At 30.2% G+C, this 25357-nt stretch overlaps 3 protein-coding genes across 4 annotated transcripts; all 3 read right to left on the bottom strand.

Moving 5' to 3' along the window:
• Positions 1-145: 145 nt before the first annotated feature.
• LOC107613396 (uncharacterized) lies at positions 146-5636 on the bottom strand. The gene is given in 17 exon segments (XM_088501918.1): positions 146-613; positions 745-824; positions 921-979; positions 1146-1221; positions 1223-1269; positions 1390-1494; positions 1574-1642; positions 2160-2225; positions 2414-2503; positions 3113-3241; positions 3342-3407; positions 3498-3587; positions 4026-4101; positions 4305-4497; positions 4726-4860; positions 5308-5382; positions 5500-5636. Coding segments are annotated over 10 exon segments (684 nt in total). The 5' UTR covers positions 3188-3241; positions 3342-3407; positions 3498-3587; positions 4026-4101; positions 4305-4497; positions 4726-4860; positions 5308-5382; positions 5500-5636; the 3' UTR covers positions 146-596.
• LOC148578579 (uncharacterized) lies at positions 3366-5561 on the bottom strand. Its single transcript, XM_088503108.1, has 5 exons — positions 5500-5561; positions 5259-5382; positions 4726-4860; positions 3498-3587; positions 3366-3407 (listed from the first exon to the last, which is right to left on the bottom strand). Exons 1-5 carry the CDS (start codon positions 5559-5561, stop codon positions 3366-3368), a joined length of 453 nt encoding a protein of 150 aa, XP_088359234.1.
• A 169-nt stretch (positions 5637-5805) lies between the features above and the next one.
• Positions 5806-16212, bottom strand: LOC107636992 (uncharacterized). Of its 2 annotated transcripts, XM_088501919.1 has the most exons (8): positions 15335-16212; positions 14190-14285; positions 13929-14095; positions 13737-13808; positions 13538-13599; positions 6662-6907; positions 6311-6493; positions 5806-6152 (listed from the first exon to the last, which is right to left on the bottom strand). In XM_088501919.1, the coding sequence occupies exons 5-7, from the start codon at positions 13583-13585 to the stop codon at positions 6473-6475; spliced, it is 315 nt and encodes a 104-aa protein (XP_088358045.1). In that variant the 5' UTR covers positions 13586-13599; positions 13737-13808; positions 13929-14095; positions 14190-14285; positions 15335-16212; the 3' UTR covers positions 5806-6152; positions 6311-6472. The 2 variants fall into 2 exon arrangements, with proteins under 2 accessions (XP_088358045.1, XP_088358046.1); XM_088501920.1 differs by lacking the exons at positions 13929-14095; positions 14190-14285; positions 15335-16212 and adding an exon at positions 8754-8802 and having other exon boundaries at positions 13737-13811.
• Between the last annotated feature and the right edge of the window lie 9145 nt (positions 16213-25357).

The following is a 25357-nucleotide window of genomic DNA, read 5'->3' as shown; positions in this document are numbered from 1 at the left end:
TCTACAAAATAAAATGATACAAGCATATGGAGTAAAGGAATTTACAAGTCTAATTCATATATGATGATGTACTACTCTTTACAGAGCCCCACACTAAAACAAAACATTGGGGAGCAAAAAGTTAACAAGGGTGACTTGATCTACATTTTCTTCCAATACATATTTCACATAACCAAACCATTATCTCCAACAGAAGAAACATAATTTAGTGTAGTCAGTTCTACTCAAAATCTATTATTTGTTGTACAATGGATTTCAGCTTCAAAAGGCATATTTGTGTCATCATTAGGTGAATTCCCCATGTAAGCACACGTGGTTAATACTACAGGGAAACTTCTGCATGTAAAAATTAACATTTAAGTTCCAATTCACTTGCCACTGGCCACGTATCTGAGAAAATGGAAATCCATCTTGCGTATCTCAAGAGTCATGACTAACAGGGCCGTTTCGGGTCAGGCTGATGTTCCGACCTATCCGCGTTATCACATCTTCTGACAAACTGGTCAAGAGTTCTCTGCCTTAAAGGGCTATGCTCAATAGTAGTATGCTTTGCAGGGCTACTCAATGGCTGATTATTTGACACAGCTAAGGTGTTCTCATGGCCATCTAACATCTGATTTTTCAATAACTAAAATTCAGAATGGTTTCTCAAAAACATCAAAAAGTAACTCTCAAATACTACTTGAGTATAAATCTTGACAAAATATAAATATAAACCAGAATAGAACCACCAGTTTATTTTACCATATGTTACATATGATAGTTCCAAGACGATGTAGAGATGTACCAGCCCCAAATTATCCAGTTTGAATTGCGCCACATCCCTAAGATGTAAAAATCTAGAAGATCATCAATGCACAATAAATGTTAAGTCAACACTATACCAAGCAGCGACAGACTGCAAAAATAACAGAATTTACCATATGATGTCATCACCCGTATCATTTGCAAGCAAGTAATATATATTTACCGGAGAGACCTGTAAACAAGAACTAACTAGTCAAAGAACCATAAGAGCACACGTTGTCTTTGCAACTCAAAAATTTAGACATGAGGGTTCTTCTCATTTGAGATTATTTGTTTTCTTAATGTTGTCATGCAACTAGTAACAACTCCCTCCTTCTACTTAACAAGTGTGAGAATACCTCGCCAATTCTATGAGCACAATCTTCGGCCTGAATTAGGTAACCGGGAGTCCAAGATAGTTCTGCAAATATAACTGCTTGCAGCAGTTAAAGTTAATCCAACTCCTCCAGCATTAATGGATGGCTGCATGATAACATGTCACATGAAATCATTATCTCAAGCAAAAATATTAACCAATGCAACAGAAAAGATACTTTTCCTGGAAAAACATGGAAGAAATACACCAACAAAATATAACCATACCACAGCTACCTTGATAGAGTGCTCTTCCCGGAAATCTGTAACCAATTGTTGCCTTGATGCAGCAGGTCTACCTCCATCAATCCGGATGCAACCCACTTTTTTCCCCTGGAAATTTTCAACAGTTTTCGTAAGTGTTTATAATTTCCAAGATGAAAAAAAAGGAGTAAAATTGAACTGGTCTTACAAGAAGGCACTCATGTATCGCATCTATCATTGGCTGATGGTGCGCAAATATAAGAAACTTAAAACCTGCCTGCTGTGATCACAACATATTACATGTGATAACCACCAATAGCCCAAACGAAGCATCAAGATGGAAGAAAGAGAAAAAAAATTGAAGAAATCAAACATTCAAACTAAGCATACACAATGATTTGGGGCAACAGGAGGATGGATGAAATATAAGAAATAAAATATGATCTAGTTTACCATTCGTCTGTATTTTGGTCACCACTCAGACCAGACAACATTGACACCAATAATAGTTGTGGTATATGTAGGAAAAAGCCATATGCTGACATTTTCACTACACTAATCAGCCAATTTAATTCATTCAAGTTATGGTCCTACGTTAAGGGGCACCGTTTGCGATAAAAGAAATATGAAAAGACCAATTTAACCAACATTGATGCAAGCACACCAATCAAAGATGGGTGTGAAACTCGAGAAGTTGAGAACCTAACTTGACTTTCTTATAGTACATATAGCTGCAGTCATTAATTCTTAGTATTGACTTTTTATTGCTTTGAAGCGGTCGAGGAGAGCAATACCTCAATGAAAGTTCCAAGATATTCAAGAACAGCAGGAATCTTGGCATCTGCAGAATCAGTACATATCTGGAATCGAATATATCATAATTCAGTTTTGATCATATACCAGTCAAAATGATTTAAACTACTCGCATATAGGCCAAGGCCTGAGAAAATGTTGCAGTAGAAACTATAAACCTATCATAGTTCTAGGTAATAAGAAAAACTTCCAAACAAATTGTACAAGTCAACATTATGTTCAGAGCTGTGCAAACCTTGTCAATCAGATTCTTATGAGTAAACTTAAGAGATTCACCCTCATCTTTTGATTTGGCAGACTTAATATTGGCTTTTACCACCTCCAACTGCAGTATAAAAAATAAAAAATAAAAATAAAAAAAGAAACCAATATTGGTTAGATTTTACCAAGACTCAAACTGAAAATAGAGAGTACATATTACCATTTCCAAGTCAAATAACCAAATTTTGGAAAGAAAAGTAGAAAACTTACCACAACATTACCAGTGAAGAGTGGTGAGAAATTTTTTGAACCGTTTTCAGAAGTGGAAGTTTTAGAAAATTACTCATAATCTAAATAACAATCACATAGTTCAAATAAATGACATCCACAGTCGAGAAAATACAAAAAAAAATTATATGCCCAAAATAAGCATATTGTCAACAAAATAGGAATTGTGTTCTATAACTAGCTCAAACATAAATAACCAGAACTGCATGATGCTATACTAGTCTCAAGATATAGATGCAAAACAAATATGTTGAATTATTTCACGGAATAAAGCATTAGTTTGCTTCATGTCCTTGTCAGCTAAGTCTAAGAAGACCTGAGGATCAACCAAAAAAAAAAGTTCCAAGTTTCATGAGCATGCTGTGAATGTTCATTGATTGAAACAAACAATAGCAAAAGAGTGCACTGCAGATTGCATAGAAGAGATGGAGATAAACGAACGCACTTGTTGCCTACACTTTACAGGAAGTTGAGAAAGAACAACTTTGTTAAGCCTTCGTATCATCACTGTCACCTTCATCAAATTGTGTAACTCTTCATGATTACTTACCCCTTGATAAACTCCAAAAACTCCCTAGAAGAGAAATGAAAAACTGAAAGTTAGAATAAACATCCATCAATAAAGAAAACTGGCTGCTTTGAAGAATCTCATTAGTAAAGAAGAGACGACTTACATCCTTGCAATTTCGGTTACCATATTAATGAACATTCTTATATGCATCAGGATACAAAGCTTCCATCTGTCAAACACAATTACAAAGATTCCTCAAATGTCTCCACCAATGTCGAACATATACAAGGTATTACATATAATCAGACAAAAGGAATACCTGCTTGAACAGTTCTATTGGTCGGAATAAGGCAGGAGTTCCACTAAGCAATATTGAATATTGAATATTGAGCTTTCTGACATTTTTAGTCTTCACTTGAAAGAAAGCATGAGAGAATTAGATCAAGAAAGATTACTCAGCAGCTAGCAGGTGACTATTGCAACTAAATGAACAATGAAAGTCAAACATGAATGACAATAAATAAAACTATTTTACACGACACCGGACTCTCACATTGGGAAGAGGGAAACATGGGTTCACATTACTCGACTACGATTTTGCATGTGCTTGAAGCTGGTTATTTATTTATTTAAAAGAAAAGTAAAATTAAAAGAATATCATCTTAGCTCTCTAAAAGGTTTTACATATGACACCAGACTCCCATTTGTTTGTTTGCTTATTTGTTTAAATACTTTTTAATTCTCTCCAAATTTTTCCCACAAATTTCTATGCTTGATAGACAGATGGATACTTTAAAGGCAAGTATACCAGAAGCAAGCATGTAATTGTAGCTTTGAAGCTTGTTACCTTTGTAAGCGGAAGAGTTGCAATAGTCCTCTTTTCCTGAGATTCTTCAGATAGTATGATTCATATACAACCAAACCTGAATTGTTTTTGACAAAAAAGGGGGAATCACTGCTATGAGCATGATTTATTAGCAAAAGATGAAGTACTTTATCAAATTTCATGGGTTTCCACCATAATAACATATAGATATAGATTAATTCCTCTATTCATTGTGCTCTGCCTCTCAGAAATAATAAAAATAAAATAGCAAATGCTGACATATGATTAAAACAGACAAACCTCAGTGGAAGTAAGAAAATTGGATAAGAAATTGGATCTATAAGTCCAATGTCGTGAGCATATTCTATATCTTTGGCTCCAAATCATATGAGATAATATTGAAGAGTCCATCCAAACGAATGTTGCTTTTGGCACTTAAAAATACTATATTGAAGCCTCCTCTGTTTGATCCACCACTTTGAGGTTAGACAATCTACTAAAGATAGCTAGTTAGCAAAATAGTTTCTATAGAATGAAAAAGAAAAATGACAATGTAGCAGAAGTAAACCTAATGAATCCAAAAATCTAAGATTTAATGTACAAACTAGGCAACAATATACATCCAAAAAATTGACAAAAAGAGATTACAGATTACATACGAGTGAAGGAAGATTCAGCCATTGTTGAATCATCTAAAAGAAAAAAGAGGATAAGCACATACTTCTCCATATATCTCTATTAGGTCTGGAGAACGTCTAAGTACAATCCTTACAGAAGCCCATTTCAAGTGCAATGATGATGGTGCAAGTATGAGAACAGGCCATGAGTCCTGAATGCGTGAAGCTACAGCAATTGCCTGCAAAAGATAAGAAAAATTATACATGCAACACATACATAATGTGGCACTCACAAAAAAATATTGATCACTTCTCTCCCTCCCCCTAAGGAGAAGCGGAAAGAGAAAAAGAAAAAAAAAAGACAAATTGCTTTTCCTTGGGTAGGTAATTCTACTGTCTACATTGATTCTACCATTTATTGACATGCAATATCTTTTAAGTCACAAATACTACTGTAGTACCAAGTACTATTTCAATCTAGGCCAAGTTTAATGTAAGATACTAAGATACTCATCTTTGTAATTGTAGACAGCATAGAAAAGAGTATATACAAGACATGTTTACAAGCTAATAAGCAGAAACTAGGAGAAGACTCCACTAAAACCGACATTATGTACATCAAGAATTAAAACAGTACTACAGATAATGCAGATAGAAGGTATGAAAATGTCCTAGTGATGAATTGCCTGCAAAGTTTTCCCGAGTGGCTGAGTCCCATTTCATCTACTAAAAGAGCACGTCCTCCATGTTGCAAAATAAACCTGAAAACAAATAACTAAAACATAAATGAGGGCATAATATAAGAGCTGATTACCAAGACAGAAAAAATATACCAAAAAATGGTCTGCTGGTGAAAAAGTTAGCAAACGTCTACATACCATACACCTTCTCTCTGAAATGGCAAAAGCTTTGATTCAATGTAACTAGGGATCTTGTCCATATCAATCTTTCGGTAATCATAGCAAAAATAAACAAATATCAAAAAGTTTTAGCCAAATAATAATGATAATAAAGAGTGGGGGGGAAATGAACCTAAAGCCTTGGAAGATCAAGACAGGAGAGAATAAAACAACTTAGTCAAAACCTTAGTAAAATGCAGAAACAATGGCCGATGCACCATTTCCTTAGTTATGTACTTATGTTATCCCATATGAGAGTATTTTATTGTTAAGCACCTATTAGAAACTAGAAAGTGCATGCTCTCTCATGTTCTCTCTCCCTCTCCTTTTTTACCTTAGACACAGCGAATTTGCATGTTAGTTTTCTAGCAGAAAGAGAGAGAGAAAAGGGCATCATATTGGACAACAAATAACAGACGCATGCATGAAGGGTCAAGGTAATTTACGGAAAGCATGCCCATGAACTATTCTGCACAAATATAATTAGAAAACAAAGATAAAGACAACAAAAAACTTGTCCATCATTTCTTCCTTCATCTTTTCCCGCTTTTCTGCAGCAAGCGGCTCAAGTCGGCAAATACCCTTCCTGGCTTGATCATTTGACGGATCAATTTCTAAGATCCTTTTCATATCTGCCAATTATTGTCAAGGAAAAAAAAAGTAGAGAAATGGAAAAAGTCAATTTAGAATTAAGCAGAAAATTAGTAAAAAATTGAATGTCATCAGTAAAAACATTGACTTCCTAAAGGGAGGCAAGTATACTAAGCCCCAATATAAAATTTGAACTCACCAGCAATGGCCTCTTCAAAATGCTCAAGCTTGTCATGGGCTTCTCCTCTTCTTGCCAATGCTTTAATGTACGCAGGGTTCAGTTCTAATGCTTGTGTGCATTCTTTAACTGTGCTGTCATATTTTCCCGGGATATATTTGGAAGTCAACAGAAAATCAGGTTCTAAAGTCTAAACTCGATCACCTTCAAATTTAGCGGGACATAAATTAGTTTATGTCAAATTAGTAAATAGCCTAAAAAGTAACCTCAACTTAGTTGACCAAATTTTACCTAATATTTACTCTTACTTTGCGCAAGAGTTCACGGGATAACAAATGCAATTCTAATTAACAGGATAAAAGAACAGCATACCAGTTTCTGATAGCATGCAGCACGATTTGCATGGCAGATCAAACGTACTTCCACCGATAAAGACATGTTAAGTGCAACTTGTAGGGCAAGTTCATACTGGGATAATGTCTCCTCATACTTGCTATCCACAAAAAGAGTGGTGAGAGTCACATGCTCCTCTTGCTGAATGATGTCCTCTGTTGCTTCTTTCCCTTGTTTGTCTCTGGACTCCTTCTTGGTTTCTTCCTTCTCCTCTTCTCTTACCACCTTTATGTGAAACAGATTGAATGGTATAATAACAAGGTTAAACAAAACAAGTATTAAATGATAGCATAATCATTTCAAATGCAACATTGTCTGGTGGAAGAAAAGTCAAACTGTTTGAAGTATTAAAAGAGAACGACCAAAAAGTTGAAAGATAGAAAAGGTGTTTTCAGTACCAGAATTCTTCCTACAAGGCCTCTTTGTTTTTGAGAAGAATGTTGGAGAAAAGGAAGTAGTGGTTTTCATATATGACCATTATGATGCTGACTTAGAAGATATTTGGGTTCGGGATTGAAAAAATTTCAAGATTTATGTGAAACAGATTTTAAATGGTTTGTCAAGTTTGTATGAGCAGATAGAAATGTATTATGGAGATATAAGTTGGAAAAATAGGTATAAGTTTGTAAAATGTGGTGATAGAATACTGATTACAGGAGTGGAGGGAAATTTTTTCTCTGATTCCCCGAAGCACAAAAATATTATCATCAAGAAGGAGATGGCTCGATTACGTAAAGTCTTATTACGTTCATCAAATCTTGGAAAACCTCCAATAGAACTTAAAATGTTTTTCAATTTTTTAGAATAATAAGTTAATATACACGTTTAATTAGTATTTATTTTTATTTAAATTTTGTATATATTTTAATATAGATATTTAATTATTATTTTTCAGGTCTCAAACATGGGAGATAATGTTTTCTCACCCTTACTTTTTGGACTATCAGCATAAGCTGTATTACTTTGTTTTAACTAACAATTATATATGTAAGTATCTAGACGATCTTAATAATAAAATAGATCTGTCAAATGCAATTGGAGCAGAACTTGAACACTAAGAAAAAAAACTTTTCAATTAGAGAGATGGAGTGAAAGATTTGAAGTTAAAGAAGGTTTTGAACGAAAAATCTTATGGTCATTTTGCTCAAGAGTTTATTCGATTCGTAAGGATGCCAATCTATAAACTCCAAAATGAGCGTTCAAAACATTTCTCAACTCCAAATCTTTTACTCCATCTCTCCAATTAAAAATTTTTTTCTTATAGTGTTCAAGTTTCGGCTGCAATTGCATTTGACAGATATATTCTATTATTAAAGTCGTCTAGATACTTACATATATACTTGTTAGCTAGAACAAAGTAATACAGCTTATGCTGATAGTCCAAAAGTAAGGGTGAGAAAACACCATCTCCCATATTTGAGACTTGAAATAATAATTAAATATCTATATTAAAATATATACAAATTTAAATAAAAATAAATACTAATTAAACATGCATATTAACTTACCATTCTAAAAAAATTGAAGAACATTTTAAATTCTGTTGGAAGTTTTCCAAGATTTAATGAACCTAATAACTTTAGGTAACCGAACCATCTCTTTCTTAATGATAACATTTTTGTGTTTCGGAGAATCAGATAAAAAAATTTTCCTCCATTCCTGAAATCAGAACTCTATCACCACATTTTACAAACTTATACCTACTTTTTCAGCTTATATCTCCATAATACATTTCTATCTGCTCATACAAACTTGACAAACTACTTAAAATCTGTTTCACATAAACCTTGAAACTTTTTCAATCACAAACTCAAACATCTTCTAAGTCAGCATCATAATGGTCATATATGAAAACCACTACTTCCTCCTCTCCTACATTCTTCTAAAAAACAAAGAGGTCTTGTAAAAAGAATCCTAGTAACAGTCTCAAAGATGTCTAAAAACACATTTTCTATCTTTCAACTTCTTAGTTATCCTCCTTTAATACTTCAAACAATTTAACCTTTCTCTCACCGAGCAATATTGCATTTGAAATTATTATCCTATTATTTAATACTCGCTTTTGTTCAACCTTGTTATTATACCATTCATTCTCATCCATTGCTACTGATTCCAATTGACTGGTCATAATTAAATAAAAATATAAAATTATAAAAATAAAATTAAAATTAAAAATTAAAATGCATGTGTTCACAAACTTATTAATAAATCAAGTATAAATTCTTAGACATAACTAATAATGCAAAAATATATCCTAAATTAATCACTAATACAAAATACTTTTTCAATTTAAATGATCAAGACAATATCAAATTCAAAGTTCAGTGATGATTTTTGAACAACAAAACAAATTAACTAAGTGATTATTCAGCAAGACAATCTACACATATTCTAAGGTTCTTTATTACATGGCAGAACCAGTCTATTTCCAGCATTCAAAGGACACAGAGCAGTCACAATCTGGGCATTATTAAGTCACAGAACAGAAACACAAAGCAGCACATCACCAACAGCATATCACTACCCAAAAAAATCACAAACCACAAAATAGATGTGAGTGCCGTAAAATTAAAACAAAATAAGAGAAGAGAACATAACTTTAATTCAGTCTATGAAATAATCCAAACCACTACCAAATCAAATAGTTACTTATTGTAATAGCAATCAAAAGTTGCAGAGTTTGAAGCAGAGTATTGGTGTTGTGTGGGTGTATTGTCTAGTGGCGGGTTTAGGGAACTCACGGCGGCGACAAAAGAGAGCAGTTCGACGGCTAGGTGGAGCGCACAGGTTGGTCGCAGTATTTGAAGCAGAGCAACGTGGCTTCCAGACGCACACGAATGCAAACTCGAACGGCAAACAGCCAGTGAACGCGAACAGTGAACGCCGAGCGAGCGTGAACGGCGAAGAACGCTAACGAAGACGACAGCTGAACGAAGACGCGAACGTGAACGGCAAACAAACGGCGACGGAAGCGCGCCTGAGCAGACAAAGACGACGGACGCCGAGCTCGAGGAAGCAGCCGCAATCAGTGACAGCGAACAGGGGTTGAAGACTTGGATCACGAGGGAAGCTAGATAGACGGATGGATGGCGAACTTTGAGTGCGACGGACGCGGCAGTATGCCACTCCTTGCGGCGGTGGTGTAGGCTTACAGTGCTAGGGTTTTTTGACTGGGGTTGTGTGATTTCTTTCTGAACTAGCAAGATACCCGCGCATTGCGCGAACAAGACAAATGAAGACTATAATAACGTAAATATAAAATATATTTGGGATATTATTTGTTATAAAAAATAAAAAAGTATTGATATTGTTCGAAAAAGTATATGAAAATTTTTAAGCAAGCAAAAAAGATAACTATAAAAAAAATGCTATAAAATATTATGTTACGTTGTTATTTATAAGTGATTCTATTAAAATATAAATGATGTTTTAAATTTTCTGTTATTTAATCCAAATATTAAAAATTAAAATAGTACGTAATTTATATTAAATTATATTATATTATTTTTTTAAACACTAATAGTGCTCTTTTATTTTTCACACCAATTAACAATTTAAATATGACTTACATTCACTTTATAATTGTATTTTTCTTTTGTTTTACTCAAGGAGACACACAGAGAAATTGCAAATATAGATAGAAAAAACTAACACATTCAAAAAAAATATCAGTAATAATAAAAATAATAAAAATGACCAATTCAAGAGTAATATGTTATGTCTGTTGTTAAAAACTTTTACTTTAAAATAGAAAATATACAATACTTTCTCTTTTATATTTGTATCATGAAGTATCGAGTAATTAGTAACTTATATGAAATTTAAATAATTAAATAAGACTATAATAGACAGAATGTTTAAAATAAAAAACAACTTTATTAAATTGAAAAAGACAAAAAAAAAGCCTTAATTACTTCATTGTCAAATTGACAATTATTGTTGTTTTTGAAATAGAATTTGGCTAGAGTATATCAAGTGTTTTCATAACCTCAAACAAATACACCATCTAGAGAATAAAATTAAATTAAAAAAAAATCATAGCTACTAATAAAAAGATATATCTATCCATTTACATGAAACTCATACATGCGATGTGATGAATTAGAAACAAAAAGCTCTTTAGCTTTCTCAAAAATATCAATAAATTTAGGAGTTCAAGAACACAATTTCTCACAACTATACTCTATGACCCATTTGTTGTCATAAACAGCAAAGCATGAAGCTTAATAAGAATACAAACCCACAATTTAATAATACATCTATGATAAACACTGTTAAAACAAAAATAATAAAAACTTATAAATAAAATGCTAACTAAACTCATCCGAATAATATGTCTAATGAATTACAATAGAAAATAAATGCTAAAACTCATAAATAAAATGTTCCTACTTCTTTGTAGATTTGGCCAACTGAAGATAAAATTCTATATTTTAAAATATATATTTTAAATTATAAACCTAATAAATTATTATAATTACTTAAATTTCTATTACTTTAACAAATAATTTGTATTTTATAGCAAAATAAAAAAAAATCTCTACAATTACTTTAACAAATTGTTCATAACCCCAATCATGTTATTAATAAAATTGTATGCATAAAATATCTAAAAAGCTTCCATTTATGTGCATCCTTTTTGAAAAATCTTAAAAGCTTCCAATAATAACTATTCTTATGATATCGGCCATAACTAAAAATATTAATAAAAAAAATCAAATCTTAGCTTTACAATTAGCCACACTGCACTGAATCTTTTAATACTTCAAATGAACATAAACACAAAGGAGGAATGGAAAAGGACAGTTTCATCCAGAAAATTAATATTGAAAAGCTTGAAAAAAATCTTCAAAAGAACATGAAAACATTATTGTGAATCATGAGTTAGAGAATTGTAGAGCTAACTGATTGTGCTCATTTGGTTAGATTTCTTGTCCGGTTAAATACTTTTTTTTTTTTGGTGACTCGTCCGGTTAAATACTTAAATGTGAAAGTTGTGATCTAATGTTTCATTAAAACAAAACAATGAGCTTTAGCAAGCAAATGAAATCTAATAACACCATAGCAAACTAATTTTATAACAATATAGTTCAACTAAGAACATAACCACATCAATCATTGAAAAGAAAATTAAATTAAGATTACAATATTTCAAGTTCAACTATTTTATAAGAATAACTCACCCATCAGAACATCAACCACATATGATAAAAGATCAAATAGGCAATATAAATGAACCTTGTGGTCTTTGAGGACAATTTCAACTTTGATTTCCTAGTAATTGATCCACATATCAATAGAGAAATCAATCAAATAAAACAGCACCTCAACAAATAAAAGGCTTTTCATAAGGGAGGGAAGGATTACCAAGGTGATTGGTTAGTTCATCAAGCAAGAAAATAGTTGGGTTCATCAAGTAAGAGAATATTTGTTAAATCAATTATGAAGTAGTACAAATGAGTTCATTGCTAAAACACATGCAAGAGTGCTACCCATATTTAGAAGTGTTATGCATAACAAAAATGATAAACTATGCACATTCAGCATTCGCATTTGTAGCTTCAGCAATAAGGTGCCGATTAAGCTACAGAATAAAAAGTAAAATAAAATAAGAGCTTATATTTTGCTGCAAAAGAGCATATCTAATTTTTACTAAATTATTCTAGAAATGTATAAGCAAATTATTGATCTCTGAAATCTTATTTTGCATTCAAATAATGAACACCCAATTGATTTTCCTCGAAAAAATGCAGCAAAAATTATCATAAAAAAATTGATTAGTTCTATCATTATATAAAATTCAACCAAAAGAGCTTATACCTGATTAATTTTATATACTATCTCTTAATAAATAAAATTTTCATTTATTTACCCCTTTTTCTTTTTTTTGGATGCATTATGCTTGCTTTTGTTGTTATGATTTTCATTGGCACATGTGCCTCTGATTTTCTGAAACCTCCTTTTCAACTTCCATAAGGTCGACTCATTCTAAAGAATGCAACAACATTCATTAACAAAGGTAATTTTTTTTTTCCTAATTGCTTTTAGTGAAACAGATCTATTGTTTCTTTGTCTCTTCTTATTTAAGATTTATGAAAGGAAAAAAAATGGATGACATTATGACACTTGGGACGAAGTATACAGATAAATTATCCGAGCATCATTGCTGAGATCCACCTTTTCTAAAGCATAACGGCGGCACAAAACATAAGGATGATTGAATACAGTTCATCTCCAATTATATTTTCATCTAAAGATAATCAAGAAATATAATTAGTACTTAAAAGGATTAACAAATTAATGGAATTGATTGAAGTCCAATGAGCTACTTGATGGCACATAAGTCTCCAAATATGAAAAAAATGGTTATGTAATCTGCCACATTTTTTTATAACAGTTCAACAGTTAGGAAAAGAAAATATTAACATGCTTTAACCTGTCTAAATTCACATTATATTCAAAGCATGAAAAGTATATCCTACTGAAATTGAAACCCAAGAATGCTTTTATTGTTTATCTATTCTACTGAACATATCAAACTCATTTAGGTTTGCCATCACATTTGTCTTTGGCTGTAGCTTTTCCAAATTCGACAACATTGACACTATCACATGGACCAACCTATGGATAGAAGAAACTTCTTATTTAACACAACTATCCAATCTATCAATTACTTGGAAAATGCATCTCTTCTAAGCTCAAAGTGTGACTAATAATTAATCCTTATTGTTATAGATTTTTAGTTCTTTTTCATAGTACTGTTTTACCCTTTTCTTCTTCCTTATTTCTCAGTCAAATCCTATGGACAGATTTAAAAATGAATCAGAGATTAAAGAATAAAGATAGAAAAATCACCTTTAAGATTGTGTCAATAGTGCAAACCCTTTCCAGATAATACAACATAAAATAGTCTTATCCTGCAGCACAAATACACATTTGATCTTAGCTTTAAGTCGAGGGTGAATCCCTGGAGGTGAAATCAATTAGATAGATCTTGGCTTTAAGTCCTTCCATAAATCACCAAATTCAGATAATAGCAAAAATCAAAGTTTACCTATATATTCATTATTCTATTCTCTATTCTGATAGGTGTGGCCAAACTTGTCATATACATCTCTTTCTCTCTCTGTAAATTGACATGAACTATTTCACATTAAATAATGAGCTACAGAATCATTAAAGCAAGTTAGAAAATTATATTGGTATTTCAACCCAAATATAGGATAGACAGACATTTGTATCTAACCTGATTTGGGACATTTGTATCTCAAGTTGTTCCATCTCATCATTATTCCATCTACTTTGGTCTTCCTCAATTGTTCTTTTCTCTACATCTTCTTCCTCTTCTCCTTGTTCTTTCTCATCCTCCTCACCATAATCGTTGACATCAAAATCATCTTTTGCATGCTCCATCTGCATCACAAAAACAACAGTCAATCACAAATAGAAAATAATAAACCACTATACTTGCAAAACATTTTAGAAATCTTGCATCACCAATACTTACCTTGTCAAGCTCCATATTACTGTAGTCATCCAAAACATTGTCACTTTTTCACATCTTCATAGATGTCTTTGCAGATAATCCCATTGTCAAGCCCAACTTTCAAAAAAAAAAAAATCCATCAAATTTAGAATAAAGTAAAACCTCGGTTAGGAAACTAACATTCCAGAGGGAGTAAATGAGTAAGCAAACAGCTAAAGTAGCCCTTAATCCATGTGAAACCTTAGCACTAAAAGTAACACCAAAAAGCAAGTAATCAAAGAAGCTCTATCTCTATTCGTCTTGGCAACTACAAATAGTTCAAGTCGCACAGTCAATGTTCCACTTGCTGCTCATAAAAGATGGAGTTTTCTATGCTCTAAATTGTTTTAGAATTCAAATTCATTAACATGAGACCGAAAAAAAAATAACAAAGAACAAATTGGAACAGGGAATGATATCTTTGACAACAACACTGTACATTAATTTCCAAAGCAAAGAACAAACCTTCAGTTAAAAAAATTTATAAATGGTTATGGGTTTACCATTTTCCCCATTCCAGTATCTCATATTTTTTCATCCTAAACCACACATGCCAACATGCATTGGAGTAATAATTAAAATAACACTAAAAGGCACCTCTTTAGTCCTAATTTGTGGGTGGAATAATAATCAAAATGCTGGAAATCAAGCAAATGTCAAAGATGACCAGATAACCATTTCAAAAGTTTTCAATGATTTCGCGACTATCATGTTTGTGCATCACAGGTGCTACACTCAGAACACTCTAGTATACATTATTGTTTCCTTTCCTTTATTTGTTGCTGCATTTGGATCTTCTCATGCTATTCTCTTTCCATGTTGTTGGTCATGTTTCAATCTTTGCCATTAAAATTGAATGTTTATCTTTTATTGGTATAGATTGAAACACAACTTAAAACATCAGAAGATCCGAATCCTTTTGCATCTCCTTAACATATAGAAAGCATAATTTCTTAAGGAAGAGACAATACTATCTCCTCTTAAAGAATTTGGCTCTGATCTACTAATACAAAACATGAGTGTTGTCTCTCATATGCATCATGCAGCAGATCACCAAGAGAGTTTTTTTCAAACGATAAAAATAAAAAACAAAAAAACAAAAAATAAATTAATTTAAATTTTGATACCAGAGAATAACCGCAGATGTAAGGGAGAGACGAACGAATCCCCAGAGATTCTCAAAGGCCTTTATTGAGAACCCACTCCACGCGTCCCCGTTTGTGCCGCTCAAGATGTACACAATATGTGGCACCACTATGAACCACCACGACCGTCTCCCACCCAGCCACAGCAGATAACAACTTCTCATGCTCTTCATTGTACACCTGAGGCTTCGCACCATCCTCGATTCCAAGCTTCCAGTGATCTCCAAAGTCAGATTTCTTCATAGGAGCCTCAGAGTACAGATCCTATATTAGATTTTTATGCAACAATGAGATGTAGGTACAGCTTCTCCTTGACTCATGTTTGGCTACATAGCATGAATAGAGTCACCAATCAAGGTCACACAAAGATAAAGGGCGGAGCAAGATGTTGAGTTTGTAGGTGCCGAGTGAAATGGCGGAGCAAGAATTGGAGTATCAAGGGGTTTAGGGTTTGTTTTGAAATGGATGGTACGTTTTGGGGAGTTGAAATCTGGTGAGACTTGAGAGTTGAGAGTAAAGAGGAGAAAGGGAATGAATTTAAAATGGTGGAGATATCTCGTACTAAAATAGCCTCTTCTTCAGTTGCAAGGAGCAAATCTCCCTCATAAAAGATGATCTTCGCGATGATGAAGATCCCTGAAGTTTTTTTTTCTTTGCTTTTGTTGCTTCTTAATGTTCAATCACCAAAAGTAAAAGGGAAGAGAGGGAATTTGAATTTGAGATGGATTTGCGCGGAAAATTTCCCGCTTGAAGGCACACTGGAGGAAACACTGTTTTGCCTGCCACCTGTCGTTACCACGGATGATGTTAGATTGGAGGGAATACTGTTCTTTGCTTCGGGGACTGAACTGCATAAGTATCTATCTATCTATTCTATTATATAAAAATTGGATATCTGCACTTAATGATGGAGCTGACATGGCATGCTCCGGATAGTGTTTTCCGATTTAATTATTTTAACTAATTCAATACAATTTATTACCATGACTTAATTATATTAGCTAATTGATTTGATTAGATATTTTAAATATTAATATAATTTATTATAATATATATTACTTAATTAATTTTACTACATTAATTATAATTTGTTATATTAGTTAATTAATTTATTCATTTATAAAGTCTGAAATAAAATAAATAATTTTTTATTTATTCTAATTGAATTCATTAAATTTAATTATACATTATATACGAATTAATAATAATTTGTAAATTATTTTATATTATATATGTATTAACAAAATATTATATATGTCTTAATGTATTAATTAAATATTATATACGCACAGAAAAATAAATACAAAGATGATTTATATAATATTAATAATATTATATTAGCACGGTAATTTTTTTGTTTTGATATCATATAGTATTGATAATGATAATATTATTATATAGTATTATATAAACTTTCTAATATTAGTATAGAAAATTAGAAAATTATTCCTTATAGCAATTATTTTTAGTGGAATAGTGTATCCCTTATATAGTATTGATAATTGTTGCTCAATTTAAAGTAATTGTATGTTGGTATATTAAATTTATTTTTTAATAATGACCTAAATAGATAAATCTAATTGAATTGAATGATTATATAAAATATTTTATATTATTAATATATTAAAATTAAATTCATTTTTCGGTACAGAATTTTATAGGTAAATTTTATACAAGATTAAGTTATTTTTTATTTTTTAATTTGTTTTATCTGTGTTACTTTATTTAATTTTAAGTAGCGTCATATTTACAATTACCGCTAATATAATATTTTATAAAATATGAAAATCAATTTTTTTTATAATTTAAATATCAATGTTTGAGTTCATTTTAATTTAACTTTTTTAAATTAATGTTATCTTTCATTTAGATCTTAATTAATTTAAAATACAAAAATACTAATATATTTACTGTCTCTTTAAATAATAATAACTTTAATTTATTTACTGTCTTTTTTTTCTTTTATATTTTATTTAGCAAAGATAATATATGAATTAGGATGGAGTTAAAAAATACTCTATGCGATGCATGTTTGGCACTGATAAATTCATATGAAATAGAAGAGAAGAAAACAGAAAGCTAAAAAACAAAGTTAAATAGTGTAAATAGATTCATTAAAGTCAAGTGTCTGTGGATTCTCATGTCTCATCTCATTTTTCAAAGTTCAAACACATTTTAAATGTATGAATTTTAATTATATTTGTTTTTTTCCTCTTCAATAAATACTACAATTTCTTCCTATTTTTGCTATAGGCTTGTCTTTTATTTAAAAAAGCACACAAAAAAAATGTAAAAAGAAAAATCAAAGAAATTAAAACTGTTATTATATTTTAAAAAATTAAATACTCTTTTAATTAAATATCTATGTAATTCTTATCCAGATATATAAATTGTATTTTAATATATTGAGTGGTAAATATAAAAAATATATATAATAGATAAGTTAAAATAACGAATAATGAGATATCTATCTTTTCTATTTATTCTATTATATAAAAATCGAATTTTTGCACTTAATGATAAAGTTGACGTGGTATGTTTCTTAGAATGTTTCCTGATTTATTTCTTTTAACTCATTAAATATAATTCATTATGGTGGATTAATTATATCAACTAATTGAGATATTTAAGTATCACACAATTTAATATTATGTATATCAATTAATTGAATATAATTGTTAGAGTATAATTAGGATCAATTAGATCAATTAGCATTATTTAACATATCTAAATATTTATTATAGGATATTACGTCTTTATTATTTCGATTCTCTTAGCACCTATAAATACCCTTCTATATTGTATCATTTTACACAACTTGAATACACACAAACCTCTCTCTTACCCTTTCTAATAATAATAAATACAGTTTAATTTAGTTAGAAGTTCATTATTTTATAGTCTTCTATAAAATAATCTTTTTATCACTTTGTATATTTTAACTCTTTTTTATTTTTTTTCTCTTTACATATAATTTTGTTGTGCATTAACTTTGTTTATTTAATGATAAAATATACTCAAGTTAATTCTATCATATAATAGTTTATTTTCTCCTATATATTTTGATTTGTATAGTTACTATTGATCTTACTATTTAAGATCTTGCTGTTTTTGTTTTCTTGAATTGTTCTTTATTTTTTTTATGACTTGATAATTTAAAAAAAAAAAAGCAAAGAACAGAAAAAAAGATGGCTAAAGACGAAAGTTAGAAGCCTAAAGCAACAACATTATTCCTCAGCATTATTATTATTAATATGAACTTTATTATTTCTTTTCTAACATTCTTTAATACAAGCTTGTTTCTTTTTATTAATTATTATTAATACTTTTATTCTTTTCTTCTCTAATTATAAATCTCCTTATAATAATTTTTTGATCGGATATTTTTTTGGTCTAATAAATTTTTTTTTTCTATTTTTTGTCAAAAATAATTTATATTAGAAAAAAAAGATAAAAGTAAATTTTAAGATTCAAATTTAAATAAGATGTGCAAAGAATAACTATTGAATTCATTTGGTCGATTTAAACACTTTGTATTATCGTCATTGAAAATTTCAAATACTATTATAAAATTCTAGATATTTTTATTTTATTGTTCTTAAATTATATATTATCCCGTGTATTTAAAGAGTTTCATCTTTTTGAAAATAAAGTGTGACATTATATACTTTTTAGATACAATAAATGAATAATAAGGTTAAAGTGAGTAACAAAATTGATTATAAATAAGATACAAATTTTTAGAATTTCTAACACAATTAACAAATTTTTAGTTTCAAAATAATTGTTTACTCTATTTTTTATCTTTTATTTGATTTTTTATAATTTTTTCTTGATTTTTTTAATTAATGTTGATTGTAATAACTCATCATAAATTTGTGTTTTGTAAAAAAATTTATCAATCATAAAATACAGAAGACTTAACCAAAAAATTAAAAAAATATTGATTAATCACAAAATAAAAAATTATAAATGGTGCTTTAATTATGTTGTAAAATATAAATTGGGACTATTTAAAATTAGTTTTTTTATCATTAATGTTAACTTCAATCATAATAAGGTAAAAAGTAAAAATTGTATATAATAATTTAATTTTATTATTTATACTACCAAAATTATTCTTTAATGTATTATATCCTATTTATTTTTATTCATTGATAATCTTTAGTTTTTTATTTTCAATAAAAATTCGAATTGATTAAATAGATTATTTTTCAATTAGTAATATAATTATTGTGATATTTACTTTCTTCAGTAATATTTTTTTAATTTATTTAATCTGATTAATCATCTCTTTCTTATTTTATGCTAATTTAATTAATTATAGTTAATAAATTTCAGTTATTTTAATTCTTGCAACTTTTTATTATAATAATATATTTCTATTAATGTATTAATATAATTCTAATATTTATATGTCACTAATAATAATAATATATAATATGTCTAATTGTAAAAAATTTATTATTTTTTATACGATTAGATTAGACATATTTATATTCAATTTATTTGATTATTTAATTAAAATTAATTTTATTAAAAGATTATATTAATATTATGATAGACTAATTATATTATTATTCATTAATTATATTAAAACATTAAGATTATGATAGATTATCATTATTTTATTATTTTTTGATATTAATTAAGATGTTTAGCTTCTTTTTATTATCATTTTTTATTCTCTTATTCTATATGTTTATTCCCATAAATCTTGTTAAATTAAATAAAGTACTGTATATCTTCTTTTTATTCTTCTTTTATATACACATAAAATTTATTAAATTATTTCTCTTCCGTCTAATAATTTTGTTTCTCTTCTATTTATATTTCTTTCCTTCAATATTTTATTGGTTCTTATTTTTCTAAATTTTATTTTAATTTATGTATTTGTTCTTACTATACCCAAATTTTTAATTTATGTGTAATATACATTTTTATATATGTTATAGAAATATGATTTGATTCCATTAACTTACCAAATTTTTTTGAAAAATCTAAAGCTAAAGCACAAAAATATATTTATAGATATTTTACTTTAATTTTTTAACTAAAAAATATAATATTTTTTGTCATATTAGTTGGAATTCAAAGTTAAATATGAATATTAATTTTTGAAATAGAATAAATATATTTTAAATTTTTGCATCTAAAAATAATATTCTATCAATGTTAGAATTATTTAGATAGATAAGTAATAGTGAATATAGAATTATTTAGGATGGATAGAACTAAGTACATCTTTTTATTGAAAATATGAATTTAAAAATATTATATTCAATTCTCAATAGTCAACCTCTCATTGAACCATTGTATTTTCAAAAGATTTTTGAAAAAATGAAATAGTTTTAGGTGTATAAATTTTATAAAAATTTAATTAATTTAAGATATTTATTATCGTTAATTAAAAAAGTAAATTGAAATGACAATTTGATATTTCTATACTCTTAAAATATTATTTATTTATTTTTCGTGCATTATTTATCATCCAATGATCACATTAATATAATTTAATTCAATAAAATTATTTATTATCATTTGATTGAATAAAATTTTTATTTTAGCTAAAAATTTTAGGATTTCTCAACCTCAAGATCATCCATGTTAAATCATTAAAAAATATAACTAAGAGCGCGGAAATGTCTCTTCATTCGAGAGCAAGGTTCAGAAAACCGGACCGGTCATCAAACCGCTCTAACTACTGGTTCACTGGTTCACTGGTCTAACCGGTGGTTCAACCGAAAAAACCGTTTTAAAATAAAATAATAAAATTATAAATAAGCATCCTAAAATATAATTATAGTATAACATAAAGATTAAAATAGTTTTCAAATTTAAAAAACTACATTAAATGTCATCAATTAGGAGCCCTCAGCAAAACTAGCAATTAGAAAACAAAGCCAGCAATTACAAAACACTAAACCTTCACCCAGCAATTACAAACAAAGCTAACAAAACCAACACAACCAGCAACTACAAATCAAAGCAAAACCAACAACTACAACACAATGAAAACAGAGTAGCATTCAGCAACAACCATTACAAAACAGCAGCATAGTGCCATAGCAAAACAGCACCTTAACAACAACATCACCTTAACAAGTCATAATCAGAAATTCCAAATTTAATTAGCAATCCTATTCTTGTTTTGTGCATTTAATTACTCATAAACAAAACTCAACTCCACCTGAATTGTTAATTTAACCTTGGTCTTATGGAATCATAAATAGGAATACATTACATTGCTCTTTCTCCTAAAATTCAAGCAACAACACATGATTTCACAGTTTAAAACCTTATTCACAGCAGCATAGTGCCATAGCAAAACAGCACCTTAACAACAACAGCACCTTAACAAGTCACTAATAAGAAATTCCAAATTTAATTAGCAATCCTATTCTTGTTTTGTGCATTTAATTACTCATAAACAAAACTCTCCACCTGAATTGTTAATTTAACCTTGGTCTTATGGAATCATAAATAGGAATACATTACATTGCTCTTTCTCCTAAAATTCAAGCAACAACACATGATTTCACAGTTTAAAACCTTATTCACCAACTTCTCTTCTGATGCTGTGACTGGGAAGCAACAAATTCAGCAACAAGCAACAAATTTAACAGATCCTAGTAAAGTCTAGTAAAGTCCTGATTTACAGTAAAAAGGCAAATTTATTGATTACCAATTCAGCAACATACAGAAATACAGGAGAAGGGAAATCTGGAAAAGAGAGAACACCAAACCAAAACATTAACCAATAATCACAATAACACTAAACTTTCATCAATTACAAACAAAGCCATCAATTACAAACATTAGCACATTATAAAACATTCCAAAACACTAAACCTTCACCCAGCAAAACCAGCAACTACAAACAAAGCCATCAGTAAATTTGAACAAAACCATAATCAGAATTCAGAAAAATCAATGTCTAATCTTATTATTTATAAACATATTCAAAAAGGACGGATACCCATAAATTTAGCATGATTTTGAAGCAACAGAGGCAGATGAAATCAGTGGTAACATGATGGCAAGGCACGACAGAGGCAGCAACAGAGGTAGCAGCATTGGCGGCTGTCTTCGAGCTCAAACACGGCGGAAGCAGCAAAGGCTTCACCCTTCACGCGCCTCCTCCCGCGACCTCCACCCCTTCTTTTCCCTTTGCAGCACGACGCGACGGCAGAGGAGAGTGGAGCAAATGCAACGCGACGGCAGAGACGAGCTGCGACAACGCTGAAACAGTAGGGACGACAGTTGGACCAGATTCGACGGCGGAGGTAACACAGCTTGAAGAGGAGAGTGATCGAGGCTAGGGTTTGAGCAGACAAAGACCAGCGAGGCAGGGAATGATGGCGAGCTCGAGGAAGACGCACCAATTTCTGAATGAGGGAGAAGCGCGGACGATCGGACGAAAACACGGTGGTGCTTGAGAGCAACGAACGGCGGCGCTGAGCCCTGTGGCGGTGGGGAACATGTACTCTAGGGTTGTGTTTTGGGGAGAAAGATTGAAGAATGGCTCGAGGGGTTGAGGCTATGGAGACCTGGCCATTTCATTTTATAATAGAACGGAAAACGACGCCGTTTTTCAAAACCGGCCGGGTCCCGGTTCGGTCCGACCGACCGGTTCTCGGCCGGTTCAGCGGTTTGAGAACGGTTTTGATTTTAGCGGTTTTTTATGTTGAACCAAACCGTTTATGTCATCGGTTCGCGGTTAAACCGGTCGGACCGGCCGGTCCGATCCGGTTTTCAGAACCTTGTTCGAGAGTATGATTGAGATCAGAGAGCTTGACTCTTGTGGTTCTTTGATCTTCGTCAACCAAAACCTTCTGTATTTTTTATAGGGCTGAATCACAATTTTACTGTGGAAAAAGAGCTATGAAGGCGAGTTTGATGTGTTGGAGACCAAAATTCTAAAGTCATTATTTATATTTGAGTGTGACACTCATTAAACCCTAAAACTCAAATAAAATAGTATTTATGATTTTAATCTCATTTATCCAAATCAAAAGTAATAATGACTTATTTAATTTAACATTTATGACAATAAATGAGATCACCGTTATATAAGTCATTTAATGTAAAATTATTTAATTTACGATTATAATTAATATATGTATTATCCATAAATATATTAAGAAATAATAATTTCCTAACAATCTTCTACTTGGGTTATAAATATATATTTTCCTGAGATAACCTCTTATAAATTTTACGCGTAAATCTGAATGTTATTTCTCTTATTACTTTAATAATCTGGTCTATCTCATATATTAGTTATGAAATTACCGAAACTTTTATCACATTAGTGTCACAACAAAACTACGATGATCCCATACTAAAATACTCAACCACATAGATCAAATTTGGATGAGAAAATTCAGAAATTATATGCAAAAATGATCTCATGCATGTCTATTTTTAACTTGAATAAAAATTCTATTTTATTCGGTGACAGACTCATATGAAACTGCAACGACAATACCTGGGCATAGCGAAGGTGACTAAGTGATGAGTCTGTAGAAGAAGAAGAGAAGAACTTAATAGACTCACAATGAGAGAGAGAGAGAGAGAGAGAGAGAGAGAGAGAGAGAGAGAGAGAGAGAGAGAGAGAGAGAGAGAGAGAGAGGGGGAAAATTTACCTAGAGAAAAGAAACTCGGCAGGAGAATGGTGGCGACGGGCTCAACAACGACAGTAACGGGATGAGCAACGCTGATGACATAAGCTGTGAACAGTGACGGACCCAGAAAAATTTAGTAATGGGACAAAAATATAATAAAATTTAGGTATAGATATTTTTTTGCTTCCCACGATATTCAACAAGTTAAGGACTAATCCGTCGTAAATTTGAATTCCATTTAAGAATCTACAATTGGCCGGCAACGAGCTGCTATACATACGAGACAGAATTCGAACCCTCAATACTTATTTAAGCGGACGACTAAGTTGATCACTTGATCAATCTAAATTAGTTTAGATATATTCAAAATTTAAAATTAGAACTATCTAATACATATTGATAAGAACTAGAAATATACACACAACCATTATTATAATATTTAAAATAATAAAATATAATTTCATACACATAGTATAATATTTAAAATAACAAAAAAATATATTTATAAGGATCTTTTTTTATTTTTAACATGATTAAATATTATTTTTATATATATTTTTAAACAATTATTTTACTTATTTGTCAAATCTACTTATTATAATTTTTATAGTATAAATAAATTTTTTAACCAAAATAACACAGTATATTAATACATAGATAATATATTTTTTTATCTTAAACAATTTTTAAAAAATCACTAATAATTTAAGTTGTATTTAATTAAAAAATTAAGTTTTAATTTAAGTATTAATTAATTAACTAATATAATATAATTAATTATCACTATTTTTTGAGTGTATTTATTTATTTTTCATACTAAATCAAATTTAACAATATAATTATTATTATGTGTTAAGTTTAACAAAATATTTTTTAACATAAAATACAAAAAAACTATTTATATTTTATTTTGATACAAATATAATATAATAAGTGGTATATATGTATATAAGTATTATTTTTTTAAAAAAAAATTTGTGGGAGCATATTAAACGTGGGTCCGTCTCTGGCTGTGAAGGAAGATGAGAGTTGTGAATAGGTAAGCGGCGATGGACTCAACAACAACATGACAGGAGCTATGTGGTTTTTTTGTGAAGAAATCGAGAAGAAGATTTTAGGTGAGGATGATTGAGTTTATCTTGCATGGCTATAAAGTATAGACCGAAGCTATGAATCATGTGTGATGTGAGGCAAATTCTAATTCCTAAAAAGTGTTTATATGTATATATTCGGAGCGGGTACACTCTAAACCCGTCCATACCCTGTCTTGAGCAAAATCTGCCCTGACTCGGGTCAAGTTATTACCCTTTTCATTCGGGTATGGACGGGTCAGGTATCTGCGTATTCGAAAACTCCTGCCAAGTCTAACCACGTATTG

The sequence above is a fragment of the Arachis ipaensis genome, chromosome B1 (genome assembly GCF_059453495.1).
Source record: "Arachis ipaensis isolate K30076 ecotype BB chromosome B1, ASM5945349v1, whole genome shotgun sequence".
NCBI classification, from domain to species: Eukaryota; Viridiplantae; Streptophyta; class Magnoliopsida; order Fabales; family Fabaceae; genus Arachis; species Arachis ipaensis.
The sequence above is the reverse complement of the archived record's forward strand: the minus strand, read 5'-3'. Positions and strand labels throughout refer to the sequence as shown.

Bases quoted from the DNA above. Each gene is read 5' to 3' on its own strand.
- LOC148578579 (XM_088503108.1), bottom strand. From the start codon at position 5,561: ATGGACAAGATCCCTAGTTACATTGAATCAAAGCTTTTGCCATTTCAG. The intron at 3,588-4,725 runs GTATGTGCTTAT...TTTCAAGTGAAG, and splicing joins TAATAGAGATATATGGAGAA to ACTAAAAATGTCAGAAAGCT. The intron at 3,408-3,497 runs GTATTCCTTTTG...TGTGTTTGACAG, and splicing joins CAATAGAACTGTTCAAGCAG to ATGGAAGCTTTGTATCCTGA.
- LOC107636992 (XM_088501919.1), bottom strand. From the start codon at position 13,585: ATGTTGTATTATCTGGAAAGGGTTTGCACTATTGACACAATCTTAAAG. The intron at 6,908-13,537 runs GTGATTTTTCTA...TTTCACATAAAG, and splicing joins CTATTGACACAATCTTAAAG to GTGGTAAGAGAAGAGGAGAA. The intron at 6,494-6,661 runs GTATGCTGTTCT...CTAAATTTGAAG, and splicing joins CTGCATGCTATCAGAAACTG to GTGATCGAGTTTAGACTTTA.